General features: G+C 43.8%; 1 protein-coding gene across 4 annotated transcripts in view; it reads left to right on the top strand.

Moving 5' to 3' along the window:
- Positions 1-5,467: 5,467 nt before the first annotated feature.
- CDKL2 (cyclin dependent kinase like 2) overlaps positions 5,468-17,059 on the top strand; it is a 30,068-nt gene continuing 18,476 nt past the window's right edge. For 2 of the 4 annotated variants that reach the window (XM_030565257.1, XM_030565261.1), the window contains exons 1-4: positions 5,468-5,541; positions 6,657-6,805; positions 8,026-8,221; positions 16,387-16,581. In XM_030565257.1, the coding sequence (XP_030421117.1) occupies positions 8,054-8,221; positions 16,387-16,581 (363 nt within the window). In that variant the 5' untranslated portion in view covers positions 5,468-5,541; positions 6,657-6,805; positions 8,026-8,053. The remainder of the gene's footprint in view (positions 5,542-6,656; positions 6,806-8,025; positions 8,222-16,386; positions 16,582-17,059) is intronic. The other 2 variants (XM_030565259.1, XM_030565258.1) reach the window with 2 other exon arrangements.

The following is a 17,059-nucleotide window of genomic DNA, read 5'->3' as shown; positions in this document are numbered from 1 at the left end:
CTTTCTTGGTACTAGCTGCACCACCACTTATTTTATAGTGAGGTTGGGCACTTCATTTTACATTGCATGATCTTTCCTCTTCTGGCCTCACTCACATTGCCAGATACTGGCCATGCCTGTGTTAATGTCAACTTTTCTTTTTTGGGAATAATTGTCCATATAAAGTATTAGGAAAAAAAATGTTCTTAATGCTAGTAATCAAGCAACGTAATTATCATGGGAGTTGCGTATATAAAATTCCCACTTTGATTATGCTACTGGTAACTGCGATGTGTGGTGGGGTTAAATGTTCAGAGTGTAATGTCTTTTAACGTAATGTAACTTTTTTTCGTAGTAGGAATATCTGAGATTAATCAGAATAGCCCTTTTACATTTAGTTGCTAGGCAAGTTCATGGAGGATCAGTCTATCAATGGCTATTAGCCAGGGTGGGCGGGGATGGTGTCCCTAGTCTCTATTTGCCAGAAGTTGGGAATGGGCATCGGGATGGATCACTTGATGATTTACCTGTTCTGTTCATTCCCTCTGGGGCACCTGGCATTGGCCACTGTCGGAAGACAGGATACTGGGCTAGATGGGCCTTTGGCCATACTGGATCAGACCATTCTTATGTTCTTAATTCAGTTATTGACTACGATAAAATTATTTAAAGGGATCGTCACAAGCTCAAAATCTGCCCAATCTTAAACACTATTCAGATAGGTAAACCTTTAGCTTCCTGCATTCCTTTTTTTGTTTGTTTGTTTTTTAGGACAATCCTGCCAACTAAAGTTTTAAAACAAAAAAGCAACTTGAAATTTCTTGGTGGATGTTTGTATACAGGCTTCTGATTCATTAGAGATGGTGAGAGGCAGAAGAAGCAGATATTTGTTAAATGTGAAGGGCGGAGAATAGCGACCATGATTTGTAGGGCCCAGTTTCCAAGCTGACATGACATACAGTAAGGTTTAAAAGGAAAAAACCCAGAATGTCTTGCCAGAGACTTACCCTGGTAGAGCAATGTAATGTTAAAACTCTATTTATATTTTTAATCACTGGTTGTTTCGTAACAATGGCAGACGAAGATGACTTGACATTTCTGTCACATTGTCTGGGGTGGCTCACGACTGAGACACCCCCTGATTGCTGGTGTAAGACACGGGAGGTAATTCTGCTCTTCTTGGCACTAGTGGGGCCTTAGCTGAAGTGCTGTGTCCCGTGTTGGTGCTGCCCTTAAACTGGAGAGAGTCCAGAGGAGAGAAACAAATGATCAGAGGTTTAGAAAACCTGACCTGAGGAAAGGTTTAAAAAGACTGGGCATGTTAAGTCTTGAGGAAAGACTGAGGGGGAGGGGACTTGGTGGCAGTCTTCAAATATGGTAAGAGCTGTTTATAAAGAGGATGGTGATCAATTATGCTCCAAGGCCACTGAAATTAGGACAAGTAGTAATATAATTAACTTGTAGGAGGGGAGATTTGTTAGATACTAGGAAAAACTTCCCAACTATAAGGATAGTTAAGCAGTGGATAGGCTTCCAAGGGAGGTTGTGGCTGTTTTTTCAGAAGAGGTTAGACAAACAACTTTCAGAGATGGACTTGGTTTACTTAGTCCTGCCTCCGTGCAGGGGATTGGACTAGTGACTTCTTGCGATCCATGTTGCAGCTCTACATTTCTGTGGTCAGCTGTTTTTATTGAGTGGTTACAATGAGTGATCCTCCTGAGGGGGGCATAATTTTAAAAAATGAAGCTGTATCGAGACTGAAGATTAAATTATGGTATGTGCTGAGGCTTTCAGCAAAACAGTCCAGCTACTTCATTGCATACATTTACTTACAAGCCTTTGAACTATTTGCTCGAGGAAATTTTTTTTTCAAGTGTTAACGTCTTTCTTGCAGTTTGCCTGTAGAGCAGTCTGGAGTGTTTCTCTTCCTCTACTATGATTACAAATTCTGCATTTTGGCATCAATGTAGACTTGACTGTGAGTAGTCAGTCTCCTTTATCTACTATTTCAGTGTGTGAACACACCTAAAACCAATCTGGGGTACTGAGAAAGATTTTGGCTAATGTGACTTCAAGTGACCCACCTTATTTCATCTAAGGTGTCTTGATATTTCTTACCCCTTCCAGATGTGACCTGTGCCCAAGTCCATATCTATGTGGTTTATTTTATTTTTTTGCATTAGGTTGTTTTTCTTAAAATAGACTGGTTTAATGGCCTTCGCTATGAAGTGAGTCCTGATTGCCTCTCTTGCATGAGACAGTTGCCAGTTTTCCCTCCATACAGGTTTATGCCATGTTTCTAATATCTGCCTGTGAATTAATAGCTTGGCCTTTGGGGTACTCCGACTCCCTGTATGTTTATTGCAAACATGTTTGATTGTATTGACAAGTGTTTCACGAACATTGTTCCACTCATTCCCACAGCGGAGCTGTTTTCCCACAGCCTGTTTCTGTATCCACCCTTCTTGACAACCATGTTTTGTTTGTGTGCCTTCTCTTGACAGGTGAATGCTGCTTTCATGCTATCATGTCTGCTGCAGCTAACAACTTTTGGGGAAATCCAGCATTGCTGCCCCAAACTGTGTAAGAGGTTCTAAGTGTCTGTTTAGCAATGTCAGTATTCTCCTCTTGGCGCCCCAACCGAGTCCAGCACGGATGCTTGGATGGGGGAGCCTTTTCTTCTGTTTGCTATTCTGGTACAGAAAGGTTCAGGTTGCTCAAGGACAGTAGTGGTGGAGGGGCAGTCCTGGATTCATCTCCATGAGCCAGTGCTGCTCACTAAAACACAGAGAACAAGGAAGGTCTTGCAAAATGTCACTATGGTAAGGATGTCCCAGAGCTAAGGGAAGTATTCAGGTGCGACCAGGACTGACCATTATATTTGCCTGCAGCAGCATTGGAGGCACTTATCACACTTCTCCCTGCTTTGTCCAACTGCCTCTAGACTGGGGTAAGCCCTGATTGCCCAGTTAGCCTTCTTGTTTGAATATATGTTAGAACATGCAATAGTCTGTACTTGCTGATTGATACGAAGTTTTGGTCAGTCCAGAACACCATGCCCCTTGCTCCTGTTGCCTCTTCTTAGCTTGGCTCATCCTTGCCCTTTGCCATTCTTTCTCATGCCAATCCTTTGTTCACCTTTTCCTCTGGCAAATGACCTGTATTTGCATCCAGCAGGCCACACTTTCAAAATCTACAGCTTCTGGATCTCCAGGACCTCTGGCCTCATTTCCTGCTGCAATGGAATGTATCATGTAACTTTTTTTGTTTTCTTCCCATCTTGATCTGTAGTGGGATATGAAGCTGGTTGCTGGTTTCCAGTTTCCCTTTAAATCAATGAGTAGTAGGTGATGCCCCTTAATGTAACTTCAGCTGTCTCCCTATGTTCATTTTGTTGGGTGAGGGGGACGGTAATAGGCTGTTGCCTGTGTGAGCAAGCATGCTGGGAGGCCAGACGCATAGTGTCTACGTAAATTTGTTTGAAGCACTCTTACAATTGTTTCCAACTGAAAAGCTAAGGTTGCTCTGTTGGTACCAGGGGTAGTACCAAGAACTTGTGGTAACTAGGTTATCATAGGCTATCCCTATGGCTGGAAATCACTTCAGTATTTGTATGCAATAAAATAAGGAAGAGACAAGTTCTTTGTGTAATATTGGGGGAGAGCAATGCCAAGGAAATAATAGGGGAAGGATTGAATAGTTCTAACTGTGGCTTGGCTGGTTGCAGTCAGCTACAGCAGGTGGCTCTGATTACAGCCCCCATGCTGTAGGCAAGCAATAAAACAATCAAGGACTTTGAGTGTGTGCCTAGAGTGAGGTTAATGTTTCACTGTCCTAAAAAGGCTGTAATGCATTACCAAGGCCCCAGGTACCCTGCTGCAAACTTGACCTAACTTCCGCAGTCAACGTTCCTTCACCCTGTTGTAGACTAGCAATTGAGGCGCAGCTGCCCTGATGTAAAGCTTGTATTTTGATCATTTGAGAATATCAGCATAATCGGTTAATAACCCGAGAGTTTCTTCTCTTTTAAAGTTCATACCTCATACTTTTAAAGTTTTTCCTGTCATAGTAACTGTTTTGTCTCATGTTGCTGTATCTTATCACATGTGTGTCAATTCAATGTGCAAAAACAAGGTCCCTTGCTCAAGACTGGTGATTGTATTTCACATGACCATACCTTTCTGAAGCCTTGTGTCTGAGAATAAAATGCTGCAAACTATCTTGTAGTAGGGTTTACTTAGCTGCTAGTTACTCTAGTTTCTTAGTCTTTGCTCCTTTACTCTGGTGGCTAAGCCTCAAGTCTCTTTCAAGCTTATGTCCGTATGCCAAGGCAACTGTTTTTCCACTGATATTAGTTGGTGACCTGGGTGCTTTTATATAGGCTGAGGTGAAGATTAATTTAATGGTTTATATCACAGAAGTAAGTGTAATGAAGAAGAGGACACTACTCCTAACCAAGCTACATCCATTTGCAATAACTTCCAAGGATCATACAAATCTCAGCTTGGCCTATTCAGTTAGATGAGACATTGCAAGCCACCTGCATCATAGGCTGCAATTCCCATCATTTCTTGCCGATGAAAGGCTGCTAACAATTCTATATAGCAATTTGTAATTCCCAAAGTGCCTCTGTGTGTGACTCTTCTCCCCCTGCCCCTGTATTAAAAACACTTTTAAATCTATTTAACACAATTATAAATGTTGGAGCCAAAGTGAGGCTTGGGGTGGAGGTTGACAGCTCGTAACCCCCCATAATAATCTCATGACCCTGTGAGGGGTTCTAGCCCCCAGTTTGAGAACCCCTGATGTAACTGGAATGCTTTTGCGCAAGTGATTACCTATACCTAAGGCTAAATAGGCTTATGATCCTGTAGGGTGACCAGACAGCAACTGTGAAAAACTGGCACATGATGTGGGGTGTAATAGGAAACTGTAAGAAAAAAGACCCCAAAATCAGGCCTGTCCCTATCCAATGAGGACATCTGGTCCCCCTATAACGCTGATAGAGGGAAAACCCTTGTAACTGTATTAAAACATGAATGGCTCAGCAGGCCCCCACCGTAAGGTTGCAGGGGGCAGCTCGAAGAGGTGCCAGTACTCTGAGCTAGGGCGCGACTACCTCAGACAGCCCAAAGCGCAGCTCCGAGCAGGGGCGCGGGGCTCGCCCCGATCTCCCTTGCACACGCTCGGGGTTCAGCCAGGGCTGCGTAGAGGCTCCGGCTCGGGCGGTGCGGCCTTCCCCCGCGCACAAGGCGGAGGAGCCCGGCTCGGACCGGGAGCCTCCCCCGCGCGCTGCTGCTGGGGCTGGCCCCGCCCTGCGCCCGGCCCTGGCGGCTGTGTGTGTACAGCTGAGCCGTTGCCCATGGCGACCGCCGCTCGCGCTCGCTGCCTGCTCGGGCCCTCGCGTGCTCCCGCTGGCAGGCTGCTCACGCGCAGCGGCCGCGCGCCCGCCTCGTAGCGGCTGGTTGTCCCCGCGCGGGCTTTGCGCCTGGCGCGCGGCCGCTCCGCTCCCCTGGGTGAGCGCGCGCGGGCGCGCGGCTGGGGGAGAAGCGCCCGGGCCAGGTGGGTGACAAGGGGCAGGCTGCTCCTCACGCCGCGCGGGGTCCGGGCAGTCCTGCCTCGGGGAGCCCAACCCACGAGCCGCTCCTTGTCCGCGCTTGGCAGCCAGCCTGTGGGCTGCGCGGGGCAGGGGGCTGGGTGTAATGGGGGCTCCCCCTGCATTGGGGCAGGTGCTTGCTGGGTGTAATGGGGGCTCCCCCTGCATTAGGACGGGGGGGGGCAGGTGCTTGCTGGGTGTAATGGGGGCTCCCCTGCACTGGGGCAGGTGCTTGCTGGGTGTAATGGGGGCTCCCCCTGCACTGGGGCAGGTGCTTGCTGGGTGTAATGGGGGCTCCCCTGCACTGGGGCAGGTGCTTGCTGGGTGTAATGGGGGCTCCCCCTGCACTGGGGCAGGTGCTTGCTGGGTGTAATGGGGGCTCTCCCTGCATTGGGGCAGGTGCTTGCTGGGTGTAATGGGGGCTCCCCTGCACTGGGGCAGGTGCTTGCTGGGTGTAATGGGGGCTCCCCTGCACTGGGGCAGGTGCTTGCTGGGTGTAATGGGGGCTCCCCCTGCACTGGGGCAGGTGCTTGCTGGGTGTAATGGGGGCTCCCCCTGCACTGGGGCAGGTGCTTGCTGGGTGTAATGGGGGCTCTCCCTGCATTAGGACAGGGGGGCAGGTGTTTGCTGGGTGTAATGGGGGCTCCTCCTGTATTGGGGAGGGGGGCAGGGGCTGGGTGTAATGAGGGCTCCCCCTGCATTGGGGTGGGAGGCAGGTGTGGGGCAGGGGACAGGTGGTTGCTGGGTGTAATGGGGGTGCCCCCCTGCATGAGAGATGGGGAGAGGTGTATGGTATGCAGGAGAGGTGTTGTGTTTGATGTGGTGCCCCTCCACCCCGCAGAGGGACAGCGGGGCGGGGAGGTGGATGGGGAGGTTTGGGGGGTGTAATATGGGACTCCTCCTACAGAGGGATGGGGGAAGGAGATACAGAGGTGTCGGAGGGTCTATATTTAAGGCTTTGGGAGATTTGTGCCTGAATAAGGAGTGAACACGCACATACATCCTCTGTTGTGGGGGTAAGGGGGAGAGATTCAGTCACTGTGATATTAATCCCTCAATATTGCTGCAAACCCTTCCCCAGCTAGAGGTGAAAGCAAATCACCCCCAGCGCCACTTGTGAAGGGCTTGGATGCTGCGGTGATGGGCCGGTGCCCCATCGGTGGATGGAACGCTCTTGGCTGTATCACGGCTCCCCCTCACCAGTGTTAGTTCTCCTCACTCTTTCTGCAGGTTGGTGGTTTTATGTATTTCCTGGTCAGGGGGCTGTAGTGTGAGGGCCAGAGAGGCATAAGCCTTGTGGCACTCTTGCTTTGAGACTGGCTCACGTGTGTCTCGAACACAAGACCTTGCCTGCCTTGGGTAATTGAGGATTCAGTGAGTGTTTTGCATTTCCAAAGCACAGCACGCAACATTCCCCAGTTACAATAGCATTGGGATGTAGGGACCATCCTTAGTCTTATTAATGTCAAGGGCAAAATTCTCATGGATTTCTGTAAGAGCAGGCTCATACCTAGCAATAAGAAATGATCTAAGCTTTTGGAGTCTGGGATTGGCCACTTTTGATTGTGTAATACAGTCATGGCCATATATTGATTCATATTTTTGTTGATATTTTTGAAATATTTACATCTCCACTTGGACCCATTAACAAGTCTATGAGAAACCAAGTGCAAAGAGAGTTATAATTGCATAAACCATCTTATTTAAGGCTTCATTTAAACAGAAGAAAATGTGTGGAAACAGCAAAGAAGTTCTAAATGGAATTATTCCTACTGATGTTCAAGAGACCGCTCGATCGTGGGTTAAGTAGTGCCAGTTAGAAATTATCAAAATGAAATTATCAGGTGAAAAATGAGCTGAGTTTCCTCCTCTCTGTGGTTGAGATGACATGAGTGATTGCTTATCTTCCTAGAACAATGTCAGTTCCATCCCTCTTCTGTACAGGCTCAATCAGCCATTCAAAATAAGCTATTCAATGCAAAGTATTCTGTAATCTCTGCAATTTTGTGTTACTTTTCTGATCAGTCATATGTACATTTTTTTATTAAAACAAGTGTGTAAAATTCATAGCTGTTACTTTCTCATAAAGATGCACAAACAAAAATATTTGTGCTTTGCATAAATATAATATTTTGCCAAAAGTCTCGCTACTACTTTGTTAACTTCAGTCCAGGCTTCTGACCTTGTCCTGCACAGACCCTTTCGTTTCCATTAAAAAATGTGCTGAGACATCTCAAACAATACAAACACTCAGCCTGCTATGTTGTTTTTTATCTACTGTCTCTATAAGGACTCCTGGGAGGTCACAGAGCACAACTTGAGAAGATTATGTTTAAGTATGTGTGATGATGGGGGGCTGGGGGAGACTCATAGTAGTAAAAGCAGTGGAGAATTTGTCAGAAATGTAGACCTTGTGGTTGTGTATGCTTATCTTGGTTTATGGCTTTCAGCAGAAGACACAGCTGTTTCGGAGTTAAAATGGAAAAGTACGAGACCCTTGGGCTAGTCGGAGAAGGAAGCTACGGAATGGTAATGAAGTGTAGAAATAAAGACAATGGAAGAATAGTTGCCATCAAGAAGTTTTTGGAAAGTGAGGATGATAAAATGGTTAAAAAAATTGCCATGCGAGAAATCAAGCTACTCAAGGTGAGTTCACATACAAAGTAACATGCAGATGCTGGGTCCATTTTACCCAGTGTGCGCAGCAATCACTTACAGTAAATACGTTTCTGTATGAAAGTCCCAGGATAGTCTAGGAATTTAAGTTTTACAGATGCTGAAACAGTTTGAAGTAAATGGTGGGTTTTGATGCATATTTTGATTGTCATTCTTCTAAGAAAGATAGCTTTATATAAGAGGCACACCATCTATTTAGATAAGTTGTGTTACTGAAAACAAGTACAGAAGATTTTTTTGGGACGATATTACAGTAATATAGTAGCCTCAGCCGCCAGGATTAAGAAGAAAAGTATTTTCTGGTCTTAGATCCTGATTCAGGAAAGCAGTTAACTACGTGTTCTTAAATATTTTCTAGAATGAGGATGCTTTCCTATATCAGGGTCTTAGATTGTCACATTTCCCAGCCCTTGGCAATTCAAAAGTGCAAAAACTACAGTAAAGCTAGCAACTATCCATCATCATCTGTTTGTTTGTGTAAAACATTCACAACTATATATCACTATCATTTTGGACGGCTTTATAAATGTGTATTAGGGAATATTCTTTTAAGCCTTGCTAAACTATGTATTGAGAGATCTTTAATGAGTAATGTCTTGTCTCTGTATTGAAATTACAGGATGTTTGTGATCTTAGAATTTGAATTACTTTTGAAAAAAATTAAATTTCTAGTGGTAAGTCATTTTATGTTTACATTTAGAATATAGCAACAATCTAGATGAAGCAATCTAGGTATGGTCAGCTACCATTGTTTTTAAAAATACTAATGGTAGATTGGTTTGGCAGTTAGCCCAGATCAATTGGGAGTTACTTTTCTGTTTGGTTAGGTGCTGTTCTCAATTGGTTGGCTGGCATTGACTTTGTTAGGAATGTGTTTGTGTGCTCTCTATTCATGAGGGAAGAATGAAAGGAAATGAGACACAAATGAACTTGCAAACTTGATTCCCCCTTGACTGCAATTAAAGGTGTGCTGTTGGCAGATATTCTCTTCATCTGTCAGTTGGAAACATATTAATATTGTCAGATGACTGGAAGTGGAGCATTGTGTGTGACAAATTAGAAAAGGGACTTCTGACAGCAAGAGATGTACAGGAGCACAACAGAAGTGTTTGACACCATACCTAAAACCACAGGAGTTGGCATACCAGTTCAGAGCAGATATATACGGATCCTATCTCCAACAATGGCCAGTATGTGATGCTTCATTGGAAGGTGCAAGAAAACCTGCATCATGGATAATTGTGGAATAATCTACCCAGAGGAGTAAATTTCTTTCCAAGCCCCATCAATTAGTGGTTGATTTGTGCCATGCATTGAGTAGCTTTATAATCCATGCATCCGACGAAGTGGGTATTCACCCACGAAAGCTCGTACTCCAATACGTCTGTTAGTCTATATGGTGCCACAGGACTCTTTGCTGCTTTTACAGATCCAGACTAACACGGCTACCCCTCTGATACTTTATAATCCTTAGATTTGTTTGTTCTTTTTAATGCAACTGGATATTCTCTGTTATCCATACACATTTCTAATCCTTTTTGAATCCTGCTGAGATCTTGGACTCTGGGATAGCTTGTGACCATGAGTTCCATAGACTAATTATACATTGTGGTTTATTAAAACCATTTTTTGTCCATTTTAAATTTTGTCACTTTCCAGTTTAATTTACTGTCTTCTGTACTGTAAGAGGGTAAACAGGACCATCTGATTTACCTTTTCTGTGTCATTCAGTAATTTATATACTTTTTTCACATTCCCTTCCACTCATTTCCTTTCTGAACAAAGAGTCCCAGTCTTTTCCATCTCTCCTGATATGGAAGTCTTTCCTTGCCTCTAATAATTTGATTAGCCCCAGTGGTGTGGATTATAAGGGATGATGTAATCCCTTAGTTACTTGGGATTGGCAGCCAGTACAGAATACAGAATCTGCCTAGTTCACAATGTGGGCCATCGCTCTGTGTACTAGCCAAAGTTTCCTTGCACTCTACAAGGACAGACCTAGGTATAGGGCATTGTAGAGGATAAAGTATTATCCTGGGTCAAATGGAAACCAATAAATCCTGATATTCCCTTGTCCTCTCCCCACTCATAACACCAGACTAAAATGCTCTTCACACTATGTTGTACAGATTTCCACAGTGGGCCCTTCCCTTTGACTTGTACAATTTTGATCAGCAGTGAAACAGTCTTGTCATTAGGCTTCAGTGTCATCTCCTCCTATTAAATGAAGGGGTACAATTTACACCTACTGCAGGGTTTTTGTTTCAGGCTGTCAGCAGATTCAGGCAGATATGGCTTCATCACCTAACCCTGAAAATGTGAAATGAATGTAATCATCAGAATCATAAGACACAACTATCCTTTAAAAAGTTTGTTAAATGAAAGCTTAGATGCTGAGCATAAGATACAACCACTGGGGAAAACTTCTGGTTCCCCAATCTACTGTGAGGCAAGCCAGTTTGACCCTGGGTTTTATCCGGTCCATTAGCAGTCATGCTGTGTGGAATCAACCCCCGGGCATACCCTGCTCCCAGGTATCTTAGAAATTAACTTTTGTTCCTGGATGAAAGAGAGCTTGGCAAACAGCTTTTTATTATTAATATGCCATGGTCCAATATATGTAGAAGTCAGTGAAAATACATGTTAGGAGAGTTAATCTTGTTACGTTTCATAGAATGCAAGCTCCACATGGATGGAGTCTGGTGTCTCTAACAGCTGTGGAATTTTCTCCAGAATCTAATCTTTAATTAAAAAACAAAACAAAAAAGACAAAACCCTCTTTAGCTCTTATGGCTGTAAAGCAAATATTCCTGTCCTAAGCAATGGGTAAACCCATGCTTGAATCTGTAAAAATCCTGAAACTAGAGCTGCAGTGTTACCAGCACACTCTAGGTCCCCCCACTTTTACCCTTCCCTGGGCTCAAGGTGTAACCTCGTTAATTTAGGCACCCTCACCCTTACCCAGTTCCTAGGGCTCAAGGTGTAATCTTCTGTGGGTTTGCGGGGTCTTTTACCAGTGAAAGAGCCTTACGCAATAATATCCGTAACCTCTATTAACAATCACCATAACAGAATGCCCATGCTAAGCATGCAGTGCTCCTCACTCCCAATAAGGCAGACATACTTTTCTTGATGGCTAGTCAAGATTAGATTGTCTGGGGCTGCAACTTTTGCCTGGTATGGTTGCCAGGGTGTTGAGGTCTGGCAGCTCTGATCTTGGGCTGTGTCCTGGACTTAGGTTCCAAATAACTTCCTTTTGGACCCCATATAGTTAAAACTTGGGTCCTACTTAGCTATATCTTAACCAATCATTTTAAACTGAAGTACTACAAGCCAGTATTTCTCACCAGTCCTAGCCTACTATGAAGCAATTCTTTAACCAATCAGACCCCACCACCTGAGTTGATTTAAATCTTGCAAAATTAGTTATGCAAGAGTCAAAGAATCAGACAGAAACCATGCAGATAAACAACAGAGAAGTAAGGACCATAAAGGCAAAACAATAAAGAAGTATAGATTTCACATCACAAATGTTAAGTGACTCCTTGCCGGACAGAATGCTGTCAAACAAAGTTTTCTTTAAACATCTTATGATCTGTTTCTTTATCTGGTGCTGGTGCGTACTGTTAGGATAGGAGCACCTTCTTAACAGCCCGATAGGACAATTTAGATGGAATGTGAGGCTGTGGTTCTTTGCTTCTTAGCTCATGGCTGCTGCTGTCCTACTGCGGCTGCTGCTCATTACCGCAGAAAAAGGCCTCAGACCTTACAGTAGGATAGGTGTGAATTGTGCCTCTTTGTTTCAAGAGGTGTTGATTCTGAAACCTAATAATGACAAATTAAATATGAACATGAACTATTTTACTGCTGATCATTTTCGCAGGAACAGTCAGCTAATGTACTTACCTATCTTTGTTGGGGGTGTGGCACTTTAGGATCCCTGGCTGCTGTCATGGGTAACCTGGGGTGGCAAGGCAGCTCATGCTCCCTTTTCCACAGATACAAAGTCACTTTTCCCCTTCCCTGCAAAGAGGTGAGACCCCTGAGCTGCCTCTCCTCCCCAATTACCTACATTCTGCACCTCTTGGGTACCAGAAACTCTAACCACCTCCCACAGCTTTTCAGCTGCCCTCCACTCGGATGCCCTGAACTCCTGCTTCCTCCTGGCAGCTACCACTGTGCATTTAGCTGTTCTTTGGTACCATGAAAACCTGATGATGGGATAACAGACACATAATATCTTATTAAGAATACTATGCCGGGAACACTATGCTGATTGAATGAGTCACTTTCAGAGTGAATTTTATAAAAGCCTCGGTGTTTGAAAATGCCAAGAATATTGGCCCAGCTGAGCAGGACAGAAGCCTGTATATCCATGATGTGGAATTTTAGGCCCTGTTTTCCAGAGTCCGTAGGACTTATCCAGCAGTCAATTAGCAGGCGTCTGATCTTAGGGAACGTGTGTTCAGTTTGTTATTAAAGTAACCCAGCACTTGGCTCAGTGTAATAGACTTAATTCCACTCTGTCTTTTGTAAAATGCTGCTTAACTGAATTGATTGATTTTGCTGTGAATGGCAGACCCAATAAAAATAAATTCCTCTCCATAAGTTACAACAAATCTGTCCTGTTTAACAGCCTATTGATTTAATAAAGCAGCTCACCCAGTTACAAGACCAATGATTAGATTTAAAGTGACCTGAAATACTGACTAAAGAGTGAACAGTGCTATTCCCAGCATTTCATCTGTATTTGATCGAGTTCTTTTACTTTGTCGTTCAAGTTCTGTATTAGTAGACCGGGCGTTAGAATTCCATGCCTGCTGTGTCTGTCTAATGCAGGGTTTGTCACCATCGCATCTAAGTACCAAGTGCACAGTTCCAAAGTTGGAGAGAATTCCCCCTGCTGTGTGGTCCTTCTGCACCTTCTGGGGTGGGCTGTAGTCATGAGCTGGTCCTAAATCTCATTCCATCCCTTCACCCCAGCCTCACTTCAGTACAGCCTCAGCTGTCCTCGAATGTTTTCCTCTTCTGGGCCCATCCGGTGCATTCCCCTTTAATCCATAAAGAGCCAGAAGGAGCTGTTTCCTAGCAGAATAGCTAATAGGACTGGAGTATTACAGGATATTTTGCATGTGTTCCTGCACTCTTGCATTTGCATATTTACCTTCCATTGTTGTTTTGGTAAGTGACAATGTCAAGTATTATACTTCAGACTTCACTTCCTGCATGACTGCAAGGCGGTGCTGTTCAGATGGACTGTTAGGCTCAGCCTGCACGGTTTTTGTACTAGTGTCACTGTGGTGGTTTTTTTACTGATAGAGTTATACGGTACAACCCCTAGTGTTGGCACAGTTACGATGGTATGAAGGTGCATTATACTGGTCAAGAGTATTTCCCTTCCCCAACAGGAATAAACTGTGCCAGCCTAAGGCCTCGTATGCACTACAAAGTCTTGTCAGCGTAGCTATGCTGGCTAGGAGTGTGTGTGTGGGGGGGAATCTCCCTCCCTCCGGCAGACGCAGCTATGCTGGCATACCCCTTGGTGTAGAAACAACTATGCCAACAGAAGAGTGCTTGTGTCAGCTAATGTTGTTAGGACAGGTGCTGTAGATATGCCAGCAGAAGAACTTCTGCCAGTCCATGCTGAGTCTATGCTAGGGGACTCTGTCCACGTAGCTGTTTCAGCCAAGACTGTAGTGCAGACAAGCCCTAAGCCCATTTATACCGGTGTAACAGCATCCACAGTAGAGGGATTGTACCACTTTAGGTATGTTGGTATAATTGAAGCGGTAAGACTTGTGTGTTGATAAAGCCTTAGATACTGTGAGTTTTGGGCTTGGTGTTCATATGGTAGCTTCCAAATAAAACACCTTGAAAATGTCTTGTATGATTTCTTGAGTACTTTTCAGAAATATTAGCAACTGCACTATGGATTACAACTCTCTCTTAGCAGTGTGGGTTTGGTTTTGTTGCCTCTACAGATGATAAGCTAATAATACAAATGTAAAATGCTCTCAAGATGGACGTTGCTCTTGTTAGACTATGGCAGTAAATTGAGTAGAAACAAATCTCCATGGCTTCATTTGCAGTCTTGACTTACCCTTTCTCTAAACTATCATTTAAAAAAAAAATCTCAATGGTGCCTCCATCTCTTTGGTATGTTACTTTTTAACCCGACCGTACCAGATAAGACATAGTATAATGAAACCTGTTTAATTGTTAACAATATTTTAGGGAAGAATGCTGAAGTTTGAACTCTCCATTTGTGTTTAGTTTAAAGGTATTGCAGCACTATTATTATTTGTTGTAAATATTTACATTATGGGAATGCCCAATGGTCCCGGTCAGGATTGGAGCCCCATAAAGTCACAGAGAAGAGCGTATCCTGGCTGCAGAAGGTTTACAGTCCAAAAACACGTGCAGCCAAAGGGTAAGGTATGGAGTTAACACTTACAAGCACGTGTGTATGGTGGTGAATTGGCACAGCTCTGTAAGTCACATTATTATAGACAAGTTTTTGTAATTGCAAGTGGACAGGGGAATAGGAAAAGGAAAGGATGAGAAGAATTGTTTGATTTTTGGCAGCACCTTACTCTTTCCTGCAACAGGTGAAGGAGAGGATAAAGGTGAAGTATTTTATCTGTGTAAGCCCTTCCCTCAGATACAAACACTTGCCTTCAGCGGTTCCTGTAACAGAGCTGCTGTGATTCACCAGTAGCATCCCTGGAAGACTCTGTTTCTGTAGACTGGCAGTGATGAGTGGTTGTGAACAGCTGGGGCCCGTATTTGCTAGATTGTGTTAGAACATGACTCTGAGGAGCCGGGCTAACCAAGACAATGTCAAGTATCAGAGGGTAGCCGTGTTAGTCTGGATCTGTAAAAGCAGCAAAGAATCCTGTGGCACCTTATAGACTAACAGATGTTTTGGAGCATGAGCTTTCGTGGGTGAATACCCACTTCCTCAGATGCATGTGAGGAATGTCGAACATGACAGGAACAAGCTGTGTTTAACATTGTGTTAGCTGTTCGTGGGTAATACTGTGGGTCTGGTAAGGTTTGTTCCTGGCCAGCCGAGTTAAGGTTAAATATGACTGCCCCTGTCTATCCTGAGCGGAAAGTCGTGTTTGGCAGCATGTTTTTTATTGTAATGCCTTGAAGATATGATCTAACGTGACTGAATTTTCTAATAAAAACTAGCCCCCTTGTCATCTATGCTAGAGGACTTTTTGGGGTTCTGGTTTGCCCCTACAGGGGCAGAAATCCTTCACGTGGACAGGTCTGTGCAGGATTGTATTGTTAGGGTTATATCCTGACCCAAATACTTAAGCCCATACAGGTCTGTCACATCTTACGTGCATTTAACATGCGTGATTTCAGCTTTATGCGGTCAGCAAAAACAAAAGAAAAAGAGAAAAATAACCTTTTAATACTGTACCTGTACTGCGGACGATTCCGCCCACCATTCAACTCAATGTAATTTTGACTATACACAGTTTTCACTTTACGCGCTAACCACGGAACGGAATCTACGTGTAAGATGAGACTTGCCTGTACTAAACTTTATATATTGTGAATAACTCCTTTAATTTAAGTGCATGCTTATGTTTACGCACTCCCTGAAGTCTTTGCAGGATTGGGGCCCAACCTTCACAGGGACAGGACTCATGCACTGTTCAGATCTAAATCTAATTGCTGTGAACTATGTACCAAAAGCGGAGGTGGGCTTTGAAAATTCCCTTTATGAATACAATCATGAGATTCCCAGTGTCAGCCTTTCTATTGTAAACTAAATATGGATGTGTATTAATCAGTTGCTTTTTCTGGCTATGGTTAAATGTGTACATGTGCCTCTTTGACTTATGAAATTAAAGTTATTTTCTCTGGAGAAGCATCTGGCACTGGCCACTGTCAGAGACAGGATATTGGCCTAAATGGACCATTGGCTTGACCCAATATGGTCGTTCTTATGAGACCTGCGGGACCCAATTTTAAACGTAAATCAGCAGGAGTGTCCTGTCAAGGACGAGAGGGTGTTTGGGATACCAGGCGTATTGCAGTTAAACTTTCGGGCTCCAGGTCTCTTATGCTGCTAAATGCTGATATGTTCTCCTAAAGTATTTATTGTTTTATAACAGCAACTTCGACATGAAAATCTGGTGAACCTGCTGGAAGTGTGTAAGAAGAAGAAACGATGGTATCTGGTGTTTGAATTTGTGGATCACACACTCCTCGACGACCTTGAGCTGTTTCCACATGGACTAGATTACAATAGAGTTCGGAAATATTTATTTCAGATTATAAAAGGAATAGGATTTTGTCACAGTCACAATGTAAGTAGATTAATGAGGTTAACTTTGCATTTAAGAAAACAACAACTTCAGTGGATGAGTAGCTGCTAAGTTACTTATTTTAAGTAAAGCTTCAACTAGAAAGAAATATGTTAAGTATGCAAATGTTAATAGTGACAGTATTTCATAGGAATTCCCTGAGTGACTCAGACCCAAGGTCCATCCAATCCTCTAGCCTGTCTCTGATGGTGGCCAGTACCAGCTGTTTCAGAGGAAGATGTAAGAAATCTGTAGTAGGCAGATGTGGGATAATCTGTCCTTCACATAGGTCTCATCCTGGTCTCCATTGGTTAGAGATTTATTTAAGCCCTGAAGTTTGAGGTTTAATAGCTCTTAAAATTTTGTTGTTGTTGTTGTTAAATTTGATTCTGGATATTCATAATGTCTCTAAATATTCACTTTTTTAAATTTTGTTAAATTGTTGTGTTCAACTTCCTGTGACAACAAGTTCCTCTGTTTA

The sequence above is a fragment of the Gopherus evgoodei genome, chromosome 5 (genome assembly GCF_007399415.2).
Source record: "Gopherus evgoodei ecotype Sinaloan lineage chromosome 5, rGopEvg1_v1.p, whole genome shotgun sequence".
NCBI classification, from domain to species: Eukaryota; Metazoa; Chordata; order Testudines; family Testudinidae; genus Gopherus; species Gopherus evgoodei.
The sequence above is the reverse complement of the archived record's forward strand: the minus strand, read 5'-3'. Positions and strand labels throughout refer to the sequence as shown.